At 46.8% G+C, this 18,595-nt stretch overlaps 1 protein-coding gene across 5 annotated transcripts in view; it reads left to right on the top strand.

Annotated features, from left to right (window-relative positions):
* Positions 1-18,595, top strand: part of tmod1 (tropomodulin 1) — a 142,776-nt gene that overhangs the window by 77,541 nt on the left and 46,640 nt on the right. For all 5 annotated transcript variants that reach the window (XM_038804588.1, XM_038804592.1, XM_038804587.1 and 2 more), the window contains exon 4: positions 15,666-15,785. In XM_038804588.1, the coding sequence (XP_038660516.1) occupies positions 15,666-15,785 (120 nt within the window). The remainder of the gene's footprint in view (positions 1-15,665; positions 15,786-18,595) is intronic.

Below are 18,595 nucleotides of genomic sequence, written 5' to 3'. Positions count from 1 at the left end.
CTGGTTTAATACTGCCGAAAGGACCCCAGGTATGTCCGTCACTGTGTTTTGGTCAGATTACGTAATATTGTAGAATTCTGTGAATAGGGCTCTGCCCTATCTGAAATGCTACTTGATCACTTGGTTTGCGGCATTAACAATGCGGCCTCTCAGAAGAAACTGCGAGCCGAGCCTTCCCTGACCTTGCAACAGGCCATTCAAATTGCACTGTCCCGGGGAAGTGCAGAGTGAAGGGTACAGGAGATACAGGGGATGGAGGTGAATGCCCGAGGGTACACCCCCTCCCGTCAAGGAGCCCTGCTCGAACAACTGCCTTGCCCTGAACTGAGCACCATAAAGGCCCAACCCGTGGCTGAAGGGAGATACTTTTTAACTGGAGACTTCTCTGGAGTCTGTAGATAGGGAGCCAGGTTGATGTGGGCCTTGTGGTCGCCGGCTCCTGTGTGAACACAGGTCACATGTGAACCAGAGGTCCAGATGCCGCAGTAGAGGCAGATGGCAGCCCATGGCCCATACTTTCTAAGTAGATGAGCCAGATGAGGAAAACGATTGTATGCAGGTCCTTGGACTTGATGGACTCCCAGGCCATACTCCCCACCTATACGGGTGAACCGTGAGATATGACTTGTACTACTATGACCACGGTGTGTGCTTCCAAGTCATTGTGGTAAAGGCTATGGGCCCAGCCTGTTGGGCCTTGACTGGTTGCGCCATCTGCAGCTGCATTGGCAGCACATCCTGCAGATGGGCTCCAATAGTTTGGGCGAGGTGTTAGAAAAATATCCCAAAGTGTTCCAACCCGGACTGGGGAAGATACGAGGTGCTGTATCCCACATACAGGTTGACCTGGAAGCCCTGCTACAGTATTTCCGGATGCAACCAGTCCCCTGTGCCTTGCTGGAATGGGTATCATCAGGCCCACACAGTTCGCTGATTCAATTGCACCATTGGTACTGGTGATGTAGCCGGCGAAAACAGTTCGTTTATGGGGTCTACAAATTAACGGTAAACACAGCTTCCCGGTTGGACCACTACCTCATGCCCCGCGTACAGGATTTCTACACAAAGCTTGCAGGCAGGCATCCATTCACGATGCTCGAAATGAGCCACGCCTATTTGCAGCTTAAGTTGGATCCTACCTCACCATCAATACACACAGGAGCCTGTACGAGTATACGCAGCTGCCTTTCGGCGCCTCCTCTGCCTGTGCTATTTTCCAGCATGTAATGGAGAACATCCTGTGAGGGCTGCCACATGTGGCTTTTTATTTAGATTACGAGCCGGTCCTGGGAGCCTCTGAACAAGAACACTTGGACAACATGGAAGCTGTATTAAAGGGGCTCTCTATCGGGTGGACTGCAAAGATTTGTACCCTGTTGCGGAGAAGGTCCGCGCCATCCAGCAGGACACTCAGTGATTTGGCCTCCACAGCCTTCTGCGGCAAAGAGTTCCACAGATTCACCACCGTCTGGCTGAAGAAATTCCTCCTCATCTCTGTTTTAAAGGAGTGTCCCTTTCGTCTGAGATGGTGTCCTCTGGTTCTAGTTTTCCTACAAGTGGAAACATCCTCTCCACATTCACTCTATCCAGACCTCGCAGTATCCTGTAAATTTCAATAAGATCTCCCCTCATCCTTCTAAACTCCAATGAGTACAGACCCAGAGTCCTCAAGACAAGCTCTTCATTCTTGTGAACCTCCTCTGGACCCTTTCCAAGGCCTGCACATTCTTCCTTAGAAAGGGGGCCCAAAAACGCTCACAATACTCCAAATGGGGTCTGACCAGAGCCTTATATAGCCTCAGAAGTACATCCCTGGTCTTGTATTCAAGACCTCGCGACATGAATGCTAACATTGCATTTGCCGACTGAACTTGCACATTACCAATATCAAGTACATCAGAGAGGCCATGCTTGCAAAACAATAAATGCACCTTCTCAATAGTCACCAGAGTGACTTAAGAGAATCGTGAACAAGGACTCCCAAGTCCCTTTGTGCTTCTGATTTCCTAAACATATCCCCATTTTGAAAATAGTCTATGCCTCCATTCGTCCTGCCAAAGTGCATAACCTCACACTTTTCCACATTGTATTTCATCTGCCACTTCATTACTCACTCTCCTAGCCTGTCCAAATCCTTCTGCAGCCCCCCTTCTTCCTCAATACTACATGCCCCTCTACAGATCTTTGTATCAATCCCACCAAACCCTTACTCATCACATGCGTGCTTCACACTATGGTATTGGGGCTGTTCTGCCCCACCCCATGTAGAATGGAAGAGAACGGCCGATTGTCTCCACCTCCTGTATGATGGCTGCTGTGGAAAGGATGTACGCGCAGATTGAGAAGGAAGGTTTGGTGGTGGTCTTCGCAGTGAAACGTTTCACCAATACATCTATGGCTGCCACTTCACATTCATTACGGATCATAAGCCTTTGCTCAGGCTTTTCAAGTCGGATAAGTCAATTCTGACCATTGCTTCCATGCCAATCCAGCACTGGCCCTGTTATTAGCTGCCTACAAATATTTTTTTGAACATACGCCGGGAACGCAATTTGCGAATATCGACATCCTGAGCCAGTTGCCTTTGTCGATGGGCCCCTCTTCCACCCCCAGGATAGTCGAGGTAGTCACAACTCTGAATTTCATGGACTCTACCTGTCACGGCGGCGCGGATCTGTGAGTGGACCCAGACAGACCCAATCCTGTCAAACGTTTGGCATGTGCTCGTATATAGTGGATAGCATCAACAACTCCCAGGCAAGGTAAGGGCATTTTCCTCCAAGCTGTCTGAGTTCAGTAGAGGATGGTTTCCTGCTATGGGGTACGCGCATAGTCGTTCCAAACAAAGAACAGCAGTTGATCTTAAGGAACCTCCACAAATGGTCATTCAGGCTTGTCCAAAATGAAAATGCTAGCATGCAGTTGCGCATGGTGGCTGGGCCTCGGCGCAGACGTTAAGAAGATGGCCCAACAATGCTCCTTTTGCCAAGAGCATTAGATGCTCCCACAGATTGCGCCCCTGCAACATTAGGAATGGCCAGCTGTTGTATACTGACTTTGCTGCTCCATTTCAGAGGTCCATGTTCTTCTTGTTGATCGACATGTATTCGAAGTAGCTCGAAGTGCACAAGGTGGCAGAAACTACGTCCCTGGCGACTATTGAGAAGGTGCATTTATTGTTTTGCACGCATGACCTCTCTGAAGTACTTGTCACTGGTAACTGCACTCCTTTCACGAGTGAGGAGCTCTTCAGGTTGTTGAAGGCAATTGGGGTGCGGCATATTCGTACCACCCCATACCACCTGCCATCCAGTGGTTCAGCGGAGTGAGCAGTGCAGACATTTAAATGGGGCCACCTGAAACAGTCTTTAGGATAGATGGACACTAAGCTGGCTCGTTTCTTGTTTTGCTAAAGGAGCACTCCACACACAGTGACTGGGGTAGCCCCTGCGGAATACTAATGGGCTGAAGACTTCGTACTCGTCTTTGTATGATTTTTCCAGACATCGGTGTGAAAGTGTGCCACAACCAAGGGCACGAAAGGCATTGCCCAACTCGACGTCAACCTTCCAGGCACTTTGTACCTGGTGACTTGGTGTTTGCTCGAAGCTTGGCCAATAGCACCAAATGGCTCTCCACTGTTATCCTTTGCCAGCCAGTACCGGTTTCTTACCAGATGCAAGCACAGGGTTGTACTATGCGAATGTACCTTGACCATATTCGATCCAGGTGACCGCTTCTTCGGAAAATCTTTCGTCCTTGGAAACCTCTTCTAAAACCGCAACTCCTGCTTGATCAGGCCACAGCAGAACTCCAAGGGGGCCAAGACACTGAGACGACTGAAGTCTTCGACTCAGACTCGGAGCTGGAGCGGCAGGAGGTCTCTGATGGTGAACCCTTGGATACTCAGCCTCGGGAATTGCAGCCACCACGTCATGGGTGTCGGAAGCAGCATTCACCTTTGAGATTCGTGCCACCTGATCCAGCACCTCGGGTGCACAACGCCCAGCCAGATACCAAAAGGGTCTGGCGCCCTCCTTTGCCTTTCGGAGGATTCTTCAGACTTTGGGGGAAGGGGAGGGATGTTATAACCTGCATGAGTCTTGCAGGGTAGGGATATTAACTACCCCGTGGATCTTGAGGAATACGAGCTCCCCTGATAAGGGGTCAGGAATCCTTGATAATACTAGGCATAGGTGGCACGGTGGTGCAGTGGTTAGATCTGCTGCCTCACGGTGCCTAGGGCCCGGGTTCAATCCCGGCCCCAGGTCACTGCCATGTGGAGTCTGCCCTGGTCACGCTAACTTGCCCCTTAATTGGAAAAAATAATTGGATACTCTAAATTTATAAAATGAAACGATACTAGGCTTTGTATAAATAGAGTCGGCTAGTAAGGCACCGATTAGAAAAGACCCAGTAGGGAATTACTGGAGTTGTATATAATCATAATTGTAAAATAAAGTAAGTTTGTGTTTCAACCTACTCGGTGTGGCTGCTTTGTTGCCCTGACAAAAACTAGTCTGTTCATGTGACCCTGAGCTTCTGGTCATCTGCCATTTTAATTCTCCTCCTCCGACCTCCATGCCCTCAGGCTCCTGCAGTGTTCTAATGAAGCTTAAAGTAAGGTCAAGGAACAGCACCTCATCTTTCCATCAGGCACTTTGCAGCCTTCCAAATTCTGTTCAACTATTTCAGACTGCAACTTCTGCCTTCATTTTGTTTCCCCCGTCAGTGAACATTCTGGAGAGAAAGTCAAGCCTTTTGCTAACATCAAACATTTGAGCCCATTCTAATTTTTCTGTCACCATTTTTAAATTAAATTAAACTAAATAGTTACGTGGCCCCCGAGTGGATGTAGCTGTTACAAGGGGACATAACTATAAGGTTCAGGGTGGGAGATATAGGAGAGATGTCCGAGGTAGGTTCTTTACTCAGAGAGTGGTTAGGGTGTGGAATGGACTGCCTGCTGTGATAGTGGAGTCGGACACTTTAGGAACTTTCAAGCGGTTATTGGATAGGCACATGGAGCACACCAGAATGACAGGGATTGGGTAGCTTGATCTTGGTTTCGGACAAAGCTCGGCACAACATCGAGGGCCAAAGGAGTACTGTACTGTGCTGTACTGTTCTATGTTCTAACTGTTGCACTTATAGACAAGTCCTTTCTTTTGAGGAAAGTTTCAGCAATAGACATAGCCACTTTTACTTGCAATAATACATAGGATATAGGAACAGAATTCGGCCCATCAAGTCTGCTCCGCCATTAAATCATGGCTGATATTTTTCTCATATTCATTCTCATGCCTTCTCCCCATAACCCCTGGTCCCCATATTAATCAATAACCTATATATCTCTGTCTTAGAGACACTCAGTGACTTGGCCTCCACAGACTTCTGTGGCTGAAGTCATTGTGAAATTTTGTCTGTTTAAACTCTGGCCAAACCCAATGTATTTGTCTCACCCTGTGTATTCAATCCCTTCAGAGACTAATAACTTTCAAAAGTAAATTTGAACTTTAGTCTTTTCAATCCAAGCACAAACGTTGACCTGCATTCTGGCGCAGTGTACCATAGAGACTTTTGGCCATAGCTGCTCTCCTCCCCTGGATCCTGGTAGATAAACTGTGACTGAGAGCTTTCAGTGATAATTTGAAATTCCTTCCCATCTGAAAGCCCATGTAAATGTGAATCACATGGACTGTGTATCCAGGTAGAGATGCTGATTAGCTATCCCGAAAGCCCAACTTGCTTTCATCTTGGGACCAAATGGACAGTTTAAAACATAACTGTTTGCAACCCAACATTCTCCAACACTTTTCTGGGACTTTGAAGACTCACAGTCTCCCCTATGAAGCTGCTGCCATTGTCCCATAGACTCCTTACAGTGCGGAAGGAGGCCATTCAGCCCATCGGGTCTGCACCAACCCTCTGAAAGTGCACTCAACCTAGGCCCGCTTCCCGCAACACCACCTAACCTACACATCTTTGGACACTAAGGGGCATTTTAGCATGGCCAATCCGCCTCCACAGCACATCTTTGGACAGTGGGAGTAAACCGGAGCACCCGGAGGAAACCCATGCAGACATGGTGAGACAGAGGTAGACCTACAATTTTGTGGGTCCTGCACTCTTCCTCTTTGTGAGGCCCCTACATCACATCCCGCCCCCTGGTAACGTGGGGGCCTGTCTCCAATGATGTCAAGTTCTGCTCCCAATGATGTCCAGCCTCGCTCCAAATGTCCTCCTGATGCTTCCCACCCTCATCTCACACATTGCAAGGCGCAGAAACCCAAAACCACTGCTTACTGCTGCAGTACCCTTTAACTTATGACCACAACAAGTGGTAGCACAGTGGCTAGCACTGTTGCTTCACAGTGCCAAGGTCCTGGGTTAGATTCCCGGCTTGGGTCACTGTCTGTGTGGAGTCTGCACGTTCTCCCCGTGTCTGCATGGGTTTCCTCCAGGTTCTCCGGTTTCCTCCCACAAGTCCTGAAAGACGTGCTTGTTAGGTGAATTGGACATACTGAATTCTCCCTCAGTGTACCCGAACAGGCGCCGGAATGTGGCAACTAGGGACTTTTCACAGTAACTTCATGTTAATGTAAGACTATTTGTGACACTAATAAAGATTATTATTGTAATTGATAAATTGAAATGAAAGACTCCTGTTGTCTGCATGACAGTAGAGATGGTAAATATTGTGAATTGTGTGCCTTGAGGCGCGCAAACATGAATTGGCTGATGAGCAATGGAGTGAAAAAATCAGCCAAAGGTATCAGTGCAGCACAACACAGGCCAGTGCAGGACAGAATGATGCAGAAAAAATCCAGTGTAGGAACAAATACTCCAATGAAATGGAGTGTCCAGTCGAAGCCTAATATCAGTGGCTTTGCAGGAACTGTCTGGCAGGGTTCCATTCTTGTCCAGTAGAGAAGAGACTTTCTGAATGTCAGTACTGAGAGTGATGAGGGATCCATCCATCCAAAGGGTTGTAAATTCAACATGCACAAACAAGTGAAGGAGTTGATAGCTCCACACCAGCGTTGCAAATGACTCTGTAAAGGTGTGCCAGGTACAGGTTTCAAGAGACAGCTCAGCAAAAATGAGCAAACTACAGGTGTCCAAAACTCCAATGGAGCTAGAGAAGATGAACTGGCCTCCATAATAATTTGAGCAGAAGTACCAACAAATTCAGTAAAGCTTCAAAACACCATGACAAAAATACACCCCCACTCTATCATCATGCAAAGAGACTGCGCATTCAAACCCAAATTATTCCCAAGAATTCAAATCTTGTGAATCAACCATTCGTGTCGAAATGTCCGAATGGACTGAGCCACCTATTATTGACTCTCAAACCGGGTCCACACCAGTTAAACATCATTTGGTGAGTGCTGAAATAATGGAGCATCTAGCAGAAACAAAACCATGGGAATCTCCTTCCAACTGCAAACTTGAGAGGAGTGCCAAATGGAATTGCATGTCGACTCCCAAGAGGATGGGTTGTTTGATGGGGATGGAAAGAATGCTGGAATTTCCTGTCAACTGTCTGGTAGTAGAATCTGGCTTTGCCTCTCAAATGGCAGAATTTTCGGACAAGCCCCCAAAAAGTGAAAATGCCTCTTGCTTTACAAACAGTGGAGTCTCTGGGTGAAAGCCAACGGATTAAATCCCCCATTGAACTGCAAGGAACAGAGAGCCAATTTGAAAATCAACAGCCTGAACAGTCCCAGTGTGAATTCAAATCACCGGTCAAAGACTGAACAGCCAACAGTAAACATTTTGGATGAGGAATGGTATTTCCGGTTTCAAAAGTCGGGTCCTCCAGCTCCTCTCAGGATAACTAAACTGCCTGTAAAGCCTGGGGTAGTTAACCCCCAGCAGATGGAACTACAGATGGACTCCTCAGAGAAATCATCACACCTTGAAACAAAACTGGAAGGTCTTTATCAAAGTGTCAAGGCAGAATACTGCATTAAATCTTTCCCAGCAGAATCCCAAATAGGAGAATTAATGGAATTGGATCACAGCATGGACGGCACTGTTGCTTTACGAACAGTAGTAACTGGACCTTGTGTTGAATGTAGAATAACTGAATTCTAATTCGATATTCGAAAGTGCAGTTGGTTGCCACCCAGTACTCTTGCTCTCAGCCCTGGCTTCTGGTCAAGTTGCCCCACTAGTCCCTGCAAACCACGATGCTAGAGCCTGCCCGGCTCTCTCACCTCCTGACTGCTCACAATTTCACTCGTGCCAAGCCTCCAGCCTCGATGACTGTGTGTGCTCCTGGCTGGTTGCTGCTGCTGGCTATCTGATCTGACCTCTGCTCTCTCGTCCTCGCCACCCGGTCCAGTTGCTATCCAGCCCTCTCAGTTACTCTCATCCCTGGCGTCTGGTCGAGTCGCCCTGCTGGCCCCTGCTCCCCAAAATCCACGATACCGGGGCTTTCCTGGCCTTCGTACCTCTCGGCTCTCACTTTGGTGGCCGGGCCTCGAGCCTTGACGTCCACGTGCGCTCCTGACTGGCTGCCTGGCTGCTACTGGGTGTTGACTTTATCTGGTGTGTCCTCTGTTCTGTGATTAGTTGCCCACCTTCCCTCCTCAGGCCCCGTCTGGAGGTAGAGAGTTGCTCCGCTGCTCTCCTTGATGACCATTGGCCAACGCCTCATCCTCACCTCACTGAAGGCCTCACTGGCTCGCATCTCAATGCTAGGTCGGCGACATCACTTTTGCTTCAGGCTGCCCAGCGGAATGTGAGAAAACCGGCTACTGCTTCACTCAGTCAAAGTTCAGAAACCTCACACCATATCAGGAGATCCGTCTGAACTACTGTAAGTCTCCACCACCTCTCAACGTCTGGCAAACTGTTTTCCCGCTCTGAAGGGGAGTCCACCAATTGGAGCCCGATGTTGTTCTGTATTGCCCGCTGATCGGCTCAAGATGAGACTATTAGCAAATTCAGAGCTACCAGGCTCTGCTTGGTGCTCCCAATTCAGTTACCTTTCAGTAAGGGGGTCCCCCCATTGTCTGGGCCCCGCGCTGCAGTGCTGTGTGTTTCATTGTAAGTCCTCCTCTGCGGGGGGGGGAAATGTGCAAACTCCACACAAAAAGCCAGTCACCCAAGGCCAGAATTGAGCCCGGGTCCATGGCATTGTGAGGCAGCAGTGCTCACCACTGCCACCGTGTCCCCAAGCATTATACCTGGCACCTTCTTCCCAGTATTATAATCTAAACATCCTTTAATCTCTTACAATCAAACTACCCAGGCTTATTGCCAGGCAGACTTCAGAACAGGTCACATGGACCCCTTCATATTACCCTAAATTAAAGACATACTCCCAAAACATTACAATCCTATAAACCACTTAATTATAACACTAGCACTAGCAACTTTGGGTTGCCTAAAAGATAAAGCAAGTGTTTTACAATTTATCCGTTGGCCTACAGAATTCCACAAGATACTGTTGAACAGGCATCAGGTATGTTATAAAGCCTTTTATAAAATGGAATGCTTGTCAGGTACGTAACGTAATGTGTACTCCATTTGCCAGTTTAACTATCACCATTGCTGGCATTACAAAGTGTGCTGTCAGTACAGTTTTGGTTGTTCATTTATTGGCTCTAAATCCTTAGTTTCTAGGGGTGTGAGGCCTCATGGCGAGAAAATAAATTTTTTTATTTACTTTTCCAAAATATAACCTGTTGTGTCTATAAAATAATCCCATTTAGCTTTTCCCCATAAGCAATATTAAGTGACCTTCTTCATTGGATTCTACATTTTTTTTTCAAAAGTGATAGCCATACCCGTCTTATTCCTGTTCTCTTGAGATCTCCCTAAATGCTTGTGGCTTGTTACCTCTTTCAGCCTTTGGAAGCCTTTGTGTGAAATCCACTTCCTTGCCCACTTTTCAGAACCTCTCCTGCATTAGTTGGCTCCTCTCTTTTCTTTCCCTGAAGCCACCCTCCCCCGCCCCCGGAATGTTTTTCTTAATTAAAGAGCTATACAAATACAAATTATCGTGATGTTTTGTGAATTGTCCATTCGTGTATCCATGATCACCAGTGCGTGGTTGGTGTTAGGCAATTAATTTGTTGTTTTAATTGAGCAGAGGTTACTGTACCGGTGATTTTGTAAAGTTAGTTTATTGAACTGGGTAAATAAATTTCACCTTGAGTCACCTTGTATGCTGGTAACACTTGTTGCGATATAATTTATCTTGCAATTGTTCTCCAGCCATCTAACGGCTGCTTCTCTGCCTCGACAGAAATAGCTATGACTGCATTCCGTCCTCAGCTGTGTATTTATTTCTTGAAGAGATCTGCCAGCCAGTTGTCGAAAGGTGTTATATTGCACATTGCTCCAAGCGAGCCTCTGTTTGAGTCAGCCAACAACCAACCCCCCACTCTTTCTATTCTCAAGTTACTCTGAATTTCCTGGTAACTGATGGATCATTGTGCTAAATTTAGTCCTCAGCATTACAGTTGAATGTTCAAGATTTCCAGTTTGAAAACCCTCACACTCTCCCACCTTAACTGTTCCTCCACCTGACCGGCCTTCCACACAGTCACGTCCAGTTCCAGAGGTAGTTGCTTGAGTTTATCTGACGTGAAGACAGAAATACATCAAATGCTATCGGGGCTTGCTTGCTTCTGCCAAGACAACACACCACTCCTGGGCCATCCTGCAGAGCAAAGATAACGCCTGGCTTCCTTTCTCCACTGTCAACCATTTCCTTAAACCCTTGTTCCTTCCACTGTCCTCCAACAAGAAGTTCACAGAACCCATGGGCGTTGTTGCCACTATGATTGAGGCCATCTGTTCAGCTACCCCTGCCGTAACTCTTCTTCCCGCTGCCCACCAAACCAAGTCTTCCCCCTGCCTGAACTGTGAGCACACGGTTTTCTTTTGTTTCTCCCCTAGTTGCTGTCATGTCTTACTCAAGTTCATTTTGTCCAGGAGCCCCACCTCCTGCACTCTCAACCCCATTCCATCAGCTGACCATCAACTCCCTTTCCTAACCCCTGAGCTAGATGATACTGTCACATGTAGACTGAGGAAATCCAACTCGACTTCAGCACCATCTCTTTAGACTTCTTCACAGCATCTGTCCTGGATGAGCCTAAATTCCCTCCAATTAAAGAGTGGGAAAACCAAAGCTAATACCTGTGCACACGCATACTTCTGGGTAATACCTCTGCACCACTAGCTCAATTTGTGCATGAGCTGCTCAAGTTCATTCCAGTTAGTGTCAATCTTGTGCTCACCCCCGACACCCCAACCCCATATTCTACAAATGTTCTGCAAAGCCTGTTTTTTGTTGAATTTAAGCAATCATCATTGTGGGCCAACAGTTTGGCCTTGCTTCATGCCACTTCCAAACTGGAAAGTGTATCACCAGCTCCTACTAATGTTGATCAGGATTGTCCCCGGTGGCGGTTGAAGCATTCAGCCTGCAAGTTCTGGGGAGGCGGTGCCATAGTGGTATTATGGGGAGGCGATAGTATGGTGGTATTGTCATTGGACTAGTAAGCCAGAGACCCAGAGTAATGCTCTGGGGACACAGGTTCAAATCCTGGCACTGCAGATGGTGAAATTTGATTTCAATAAAAAATCTGGAATTAAAAGTCTAATGATGACCATGAAACAATTGTCGATTATCGTAAAAACCCATCTGGTTCACTAATGTCCTTTCGGGAAGCTAATTTGCCATCCTACCTGGTCTCGCCTAGGTGTGACTCTAGATCCTCTAGCAACGTGGCTGACTCTTAACTACCCCTCAAGGGCAATTAGAGATCGTCAATAAATGCTGGCCCAGGGCAGCACTGTGGTGTAGTGGTTAGCATTGCTGCTTCACGGCGCCGAGGTCCCAGGTTCAATCCCGGCTCTGGGTCACTGTCCGTGTGGAGTTTGCACATTCTCCCCGTGTTTGCGTGGGTTACGCCCCCACAACACAAAAAGATGTGCAGGGTATGTGCATTGACCATGCTAAATTACCCCTTAATTGGAAAAATGAATTGGGTACTCTAAATTTAAAAAAAAACCAAAAATAAATAAACAAATGCTGACCCAGCCAGCAATGCCTATGTCCCATGAACGAACACAAAAATACATTGTCTTCCCCATAATGGACTATTATTCCCATAATGGAAAAAAATCATAAATAAAGCTATTTTGTTTGAGATATATTACGTATATGGTTAGCACTGTTGCTTCACAGCGCCAGGGTCCCAGGTTCGATTCCCAGCTTGGGTCACTGTCTGTGCGGAGTCTGCACGTTCTCCCCGTGTCTGCGTGGGTTTCCTCCGGGTGCTCCGGTTTCCTCCCACAAGTCCCGAAAGACGGGCAGGTTAGGTATTTTGGACATTCTGAATTCTCCCTCTAAACAGGCGCCAGAGTGTGGCGACTAGGGGCTTTCACAGTTATTTCATTGCAGTGTTAATGTAAGCCTATTTGTGACAATAAAGATTATTATAGAACCTTGCATTTGTACACATCTCCTGTCAACTTCGTTGTCTGAACGATGTCTGAACTATTTAAAAAATTTAGAGTACACCATTCTTTTTTCCCAATTAAGGGGCAATTTAGCATGGCCAATCGAACTACCCTGCTCATCTTTGGGTTTGTGGGGGTGAGGCCCACACAGACACGGGGAGAATGTGCAAAGTCCACACTGACAGTGACGAGGCCAGGCTCGAACCCAGATCCTCGGCGCCGTGAAGCAACGGTGCTAACCACTGCGCCACCATACCGGCCCGATGTCTGAACTTTTAATGGAAACTGCTTCTGTAAACTTGGCTTGTGGTAATCATGCCTTTCTGTGAGAGATGTTGCAGTGACACCACTGGCAGGAGGCTATATTACAATGTGCTAAGTTTACATGGATAGTTTTCATTATAAATGTGGATCTAGGAGTTTATAATGGAAATATATCAAATTAAAGAGAGAATACATAACTTTAAAATGGGAACTGAATTTCATCTGCACTCTGACCCAATTATTCCCACTCTCAATCTTTCCTTCTATTGAAATCCATACTTGGTCTTGACTCTCTGAAATTGGCAAGTAAATTGGAAAACAAAATAACATTTCGGTTCCAACTCATGTCATGACATCTGAAAATGTTAAAAAATGCTGGTGTCTTCTGAACCAGAGTTAAGTTTTCAAGCACCTAACCATCTGCAATCTTCCCTCAGCAGCAAGTAAACTATTATAAGTAATTAGGAGTTCTGATCTTTAAAGGACTGCCCAGTTAAACAAGGAAGCAGGATAGATTAAAATATGTAGCTTGCGATTCAGGGACCCCGTTGTGGGCGGCACAGATCCGGATCCAACGGATGAATCACGCGAGAGCCCCACATGCTCCACCCTGGACGCTGAGCCAATCGCGAATCACCTGACTCACTCTGCCCGGTGCAGTCACAAACTCTCCCTCACTGGGCAAAATCCAGATCTGCGTATCTAAATGAGCCTTTAAATACCCGGAAGCCAGATTCACCCAGCGCCCGGGCTCAACACCTGTGTCTGCGAGACCTCGCCAGGGGGCTGTTTAATACTGGTCCACTCAAACGTAGACCAGGCATGATGATGTCTCGCAGGCCATTAGAGACCCCCAGGTGGTCACAGACAGGGCAGGGTAGCACCCTGGCCCTCCCATTGACATGTGGCCACCTTGGCACTGCTAGTCTGGTGCCCTGGCAGTTCCAGCTCGACACCCTAGCAGTGCCACCCTGGTACTGCCAGATGCCCAGGTGGCACTGCCAGGGTGCCAGACTGGCAGTGCCTGGGTGCCAAGTTGACACTGCCAGGGGTCGGGTCCGGGGGGGGGGGTCCTTGCCAGTTGGAGGAAGGGGTGATAGTGGTTCTCGGGAGGGGAACCTAGTGAAGGTTGGGGATGAGGGGTTTGAGGTCGGCAAAGCTGGAAGGGGGCCTGAAAGGGGGAGGTAAGATTGGGGCTGCTGACCAAAATGCCGCCCCGTCTGTGAGCAGCTGTTCTAGCTGATGAGATCAGCTCACCAGTAGGGAATCCCTCTGTGAGGTCTTGGTGGCGGGAAGCTCCCAGAGTGCCATTGATTAGAGGGGTATTTCTTGGCGCTCCACCACTGCAAAACACCCTGCTAAACACACCCAAAAGCATTTGTGAACTGAGAGGAAAGCAGGACGATGGGATAAGCTTTAGTAAATGACCAGCAGAGACATGCTCGTGGCTTCTTTCTGTGGGGATTGTAAAACAATACGAGGGCTGTATTCATGTGAAATCATCTGATTAGGTTTGTGGTAATATAATCAGGGCCTAGTTTTTTTTCTTTTCTTCATAAATTTAGTGTACCCAATTCATTTTTTCCAATTAAGGGGCAATTTAGCATGGCCAATTCACCTACCCTGTACATCTTTTGGGCTGTGGGGGCGAAACCCACACAAACATGGGTAGAATGTGCAAACTCCACACGGACAGTGACCCAGAGCTGGGATCGAACCTGGGACGTCGGCGCCATGAGGCAGCAGCACTAACCACTGCGCCACCGTGCTGCCTCATCAGGGCCTAGTTTTAAGGCTGATTAAATTGGATATCCTAAGTTAAAGAATTGGGCATCTTAAAATCAAACACAGTCAAACCTCGGGCAGGCCAGACTTGACTAAGGTCAAATATAGAAAGACACAGAAACATGTCTGGGCCTGTTCCATCAATCACCCATCAAAGATCATGTACTGAAACCCAGCAGGAGATCACCACACTCCATTGAAATGCACCAGCCTATTGTTAGAAGCCCAGATCGGGCCAGACTTTCTGTCATCTAGTGTTCCTGCCTTACCTTATATGGCAACAGGTTACATGGAAGCGACACCATGGAGGTGGACACCTGGGGGCGGGCCCTGGTGTCCTGTCAGGCAGACATCAAGAAACCCACTGGTATTGGGACCCACTCCTGGGACCTCTGGCGGAAGCCAGAGAAGTTACTGGAAAGGCGGGGGGGGGGGGGGGGGGGGGGGGGGGGGGGATAACGGTGCGCATCTCAGACACACCAGCAGCAAAGACTCGGTATGGGAGGTGACCGTAACCAGACCAGAAGGAAGGAAGCAGGAAGAGACCGTCAGCGAGAACCACCTTTGTGAAGACGGGCCAGAGGAATTCCAGTGATCAGATTCACAGCCTACCAAGCCATTTTTGCGGGTAGTATACTTGAATCTGGGGTATCATCTTGTTTTATGTGGGTAATTTAAGGGTTAATAGTATTATTATTAATAAACTTATTGAACCTTTACTTGTGTTTGTCCTTTATCCATCTTGCAACTAAGGGCACCTGGGTAAAACTTTGATTGACATACTGGTTGAAGTATCTGAGATTTAGCAGATACAACAGGTTTATTCCATCTTCATCTTCCAGAGTTTAGCACATGCAATGGACCACACACTATATGTTCCGTGAGGTAGGAGTGATGGAAGTGATTTCTTGCCAAATCTATTAAATCTGCCATTTTCTTTGAGGTGTTTTATTATCATTTATTGTCCATCCCCAGCTGCTCTGAGAAAGTGGTCTTGGTGGGTCATCTCCTTGAACCACAGTAGCCCCAACATGATGTTAGGGAGTGAACAGTAGTTGAACTGTAGTTCTTTTCATTAATTTGCACATACTGATGTGTAGCTTTTCTATGGACTTTTATTGTAGGGAAACCTTGGATTCCCAAAGAGAAGCCTGTCCACTCCGCACTTGACAGTGTTACCTTGGAACCAGAGTTGGAAGAGGCCTTGGTCAATGCTACAGACGCGGAACTTTGTGACATAGCAGGTAAAGGATGCTCATCCCTTTGAGAACATAAACTTTGCAGTGCCAATTTTTAAATAAGAGACATAGTTTCCACTTTGATTTTGTTTGTAACTATTTCTTTGAGTGTGTGTTGTTCTCCCACATCAATTGTCCCTTTTATCTCGCCTTTCCAAGCAACTTGCTTTCTGCATTGTAGAGTGTGTAACACATTGCAGGTGTGTTACTAGTTTAGTGTAGAGTTGCAACACATGATTACACACACAAATAAGCTGTTTAGCCCAAACAGTCTGTGTCAATCATTATCCTCCACTCTGTAAGGGACATCCTTTATATCCTTGTCTGTTCCTGGTTTCCCTTTTAATTACTGCTTTGCTGTCTGCTGCAACATTGCAGATTTTGGTTTAAACTGCAGACTTTTGAAACCCCCAGCTACAAGCTGTTAATTGAACTGGCCTAGGTGGATTCTCCTCCGTGCAGTGTGTTGTCTTGTGATATCCTTTTGATGGACTTGGCTAGTAGCAAATCAACTCTTTTGGAATTCTGGGACATATTCTATTCTCGATTGTGATTAGTAGAGCATCCCAGAGATTTCTGGGAAGAAGGACCAGCTCCATTTTAATCCAGTACTGCTTACACCTTAGGAAGAACAGGTTCTGTTTAGATTTTGAGAGCAGCCAGAAGCAGGTTTAACAGCCAGGACTGTGAAGTGTAACCTCTGATTAAAAAGCTGCAAGCAGTCTCTAGCCAGGTGTGTGAAAGCCTAACCACTGTTTGGAAGGCTGGGGAAGGCACAGTGCTGATAGCTTTCCACTGAGATGTCTAAAGGTCAGGAAGAAAGGGCCTTTTACTTTCTCTTCACTACGGTTAATCATGATCTGCAGGAAGAGTTCCTCCACCATAGCCGCTGATGAATGTCCTTGAGTGAAGGAAATATCTTGTTCTTATCTGGTCTGACATGCATATGACTCCAGAGCCACAACAATATGGATGACCCAGCTTCTTAACTGACTGCTCTCTGAAATGGCCCAACAAGCCACTGTTGCCCACTGTAAAATAGTCTAATCGTGTAGGATGGACCGTCTGGCACTGGACATAACAAAGACATAGGCTAAGCCAGGCAGGCCCCCAAATGTCTCTCCATAGAATCCCTACAGTGCAGAAGGAGGCCGTTCAGCACATCGAGTCTGCATCGACCCTTCGAATGAGCACACCGCCTATTTACAAGTTGCTACCCCTACCTGTCCGCATAATTCCATAACCTAACCTGCACATCCCTGCACATTGAGCGGCAATTTAGCATAGCCAATCCACCTCACCTGAAAATCTTTGGACTGTGGAAAAGAAAACAAAATCATGATCTGCAGAGTCAGAATGGACGGAAAACCCTCTTTTAAACCCTCAGGTAGAGAATTCTAATACTATCTCAGTGAGACTGAGAGTCAATCTGGTGGAGGCCTGTACAAGTGAAGGTGACTCTCCAGAGGAATTCCTGCAGCCCGTGAGGTCTAATTGAAGGCAGATTCTAAAAGATCCAAATCAACCAGTGATTTAAAGATCGGCAACTACAAAGATCATCACCTCAGCAGCAAAGGTTCATCTAAGCCCTTTTAAACCCTGCTATTTTTAACCTTTCCTACCTGTCCGTCCCCCCCTCCCCCCCCCCCCCCCCCCCCCCCCACCACCACCACCGTGTGTCTGTCTTGTGTGTGCAGAGGGTGGGATGGGTTTGGGGAACAATTAGATTGGTAGGACATTGTTCTATTGTTTCCATTACATGTTTATCTCTTTTCTTATTATAAATGAACAGTTTTTTAAAAATGTTTTACTTACAAATCTGGCGCCTGTAAGTCATTTGAGCAATCGAGGGTCAAAGATCACAGGCAAACACACAAATTATTGGTTAATTCACTTATGTTAGGACTCTAAGGCCTGTGGGGCTGAAATTGACCACGCACTAGCCCAGAGTGTTGTAACAACACAAGCAGTCGCGCTAATCCCACATACCCACCCTGGCCCCATATCCCTTTATCTCACTTTCCTTGACCTCTTTATCTAATCTATCCTTCAATATTGGCATGGTCACTATTTCAATTATTAACCCACATAGTTCATTTCACAGTTCTAAGTACAAAGATTTCTCACCCTCTACTGTCTTAAACTCTTTTATTTAATCCTTAATATCCGTCTTTTCTGTCTAGTGAAGAAATCATAACATCATTGTTATGCTGTTAATTATATAAAGATTGTCCCCATGAGTCAAATTCAAGGATTATTTCACTTTTCAAATTGTGACATTCACTCTGATTCTTTCATCCTTTGTCCCAAACTGAGATTGTGCAGTGTGGATCAGACTTGCACTTCACCAAACCATCGTCCATCTTTAAGAGAGACTGTGTTGTAATGTAGAATATTGTCAGCAGAATTAACACTGATCACACAAGACTGAAAGTGGAAGTCAGCCTTTCAAAGTTGTCCTGTCTCCCATTTGCCCTCTTAGTTGAAACACTGGGGAGACTGGTGATTATTAAAGGGAAAATATAACTGGGTGATGTGCTTGAAGGAAGAGAAGGCTCCAGAGAAGTTAGGGAGGAGAGAGAGAGAGAAATTGATGGTTTAAATGGCCATGCCACCATCACTGTGGTTTAGGCAAGGATGGTGGTGGGAAGTATAGCCAGGCAGAGAGACTCCATAAGGGACAAGGTGCCATCACCCAGGAGCCAAGTTTCAGTCTAAGGTAGGATGTTAATACAATTGTCCACAGTAAGGCTGTGATAATAGGATCTTGTTCACAAGTGAGCAGCCGTATTGATGAGAAATGCAGAGAGGCGCAG

This window comes from Scyliorhinus canicula, chromosome 8, assembly GCF_902713615.1.
Source record: "Scyliorhinus canicula chromosome 8, sScyCan1.1, whole genome shotgun sequence".
In the NCBI taxonomy this organism is placed as follows: domain Eukaryota; kingdom Metazoa; phylum Chordata; class Chondrichthyes; order Carcharhiniformes; family Scyliorhinidae; genus Scyliorhinus; species Scyliorhinus canicula.
Note: the sequence above shows the minus strand (reverse complement) of the source record. Positions and strands in the feature narration are given on the sequence as shown.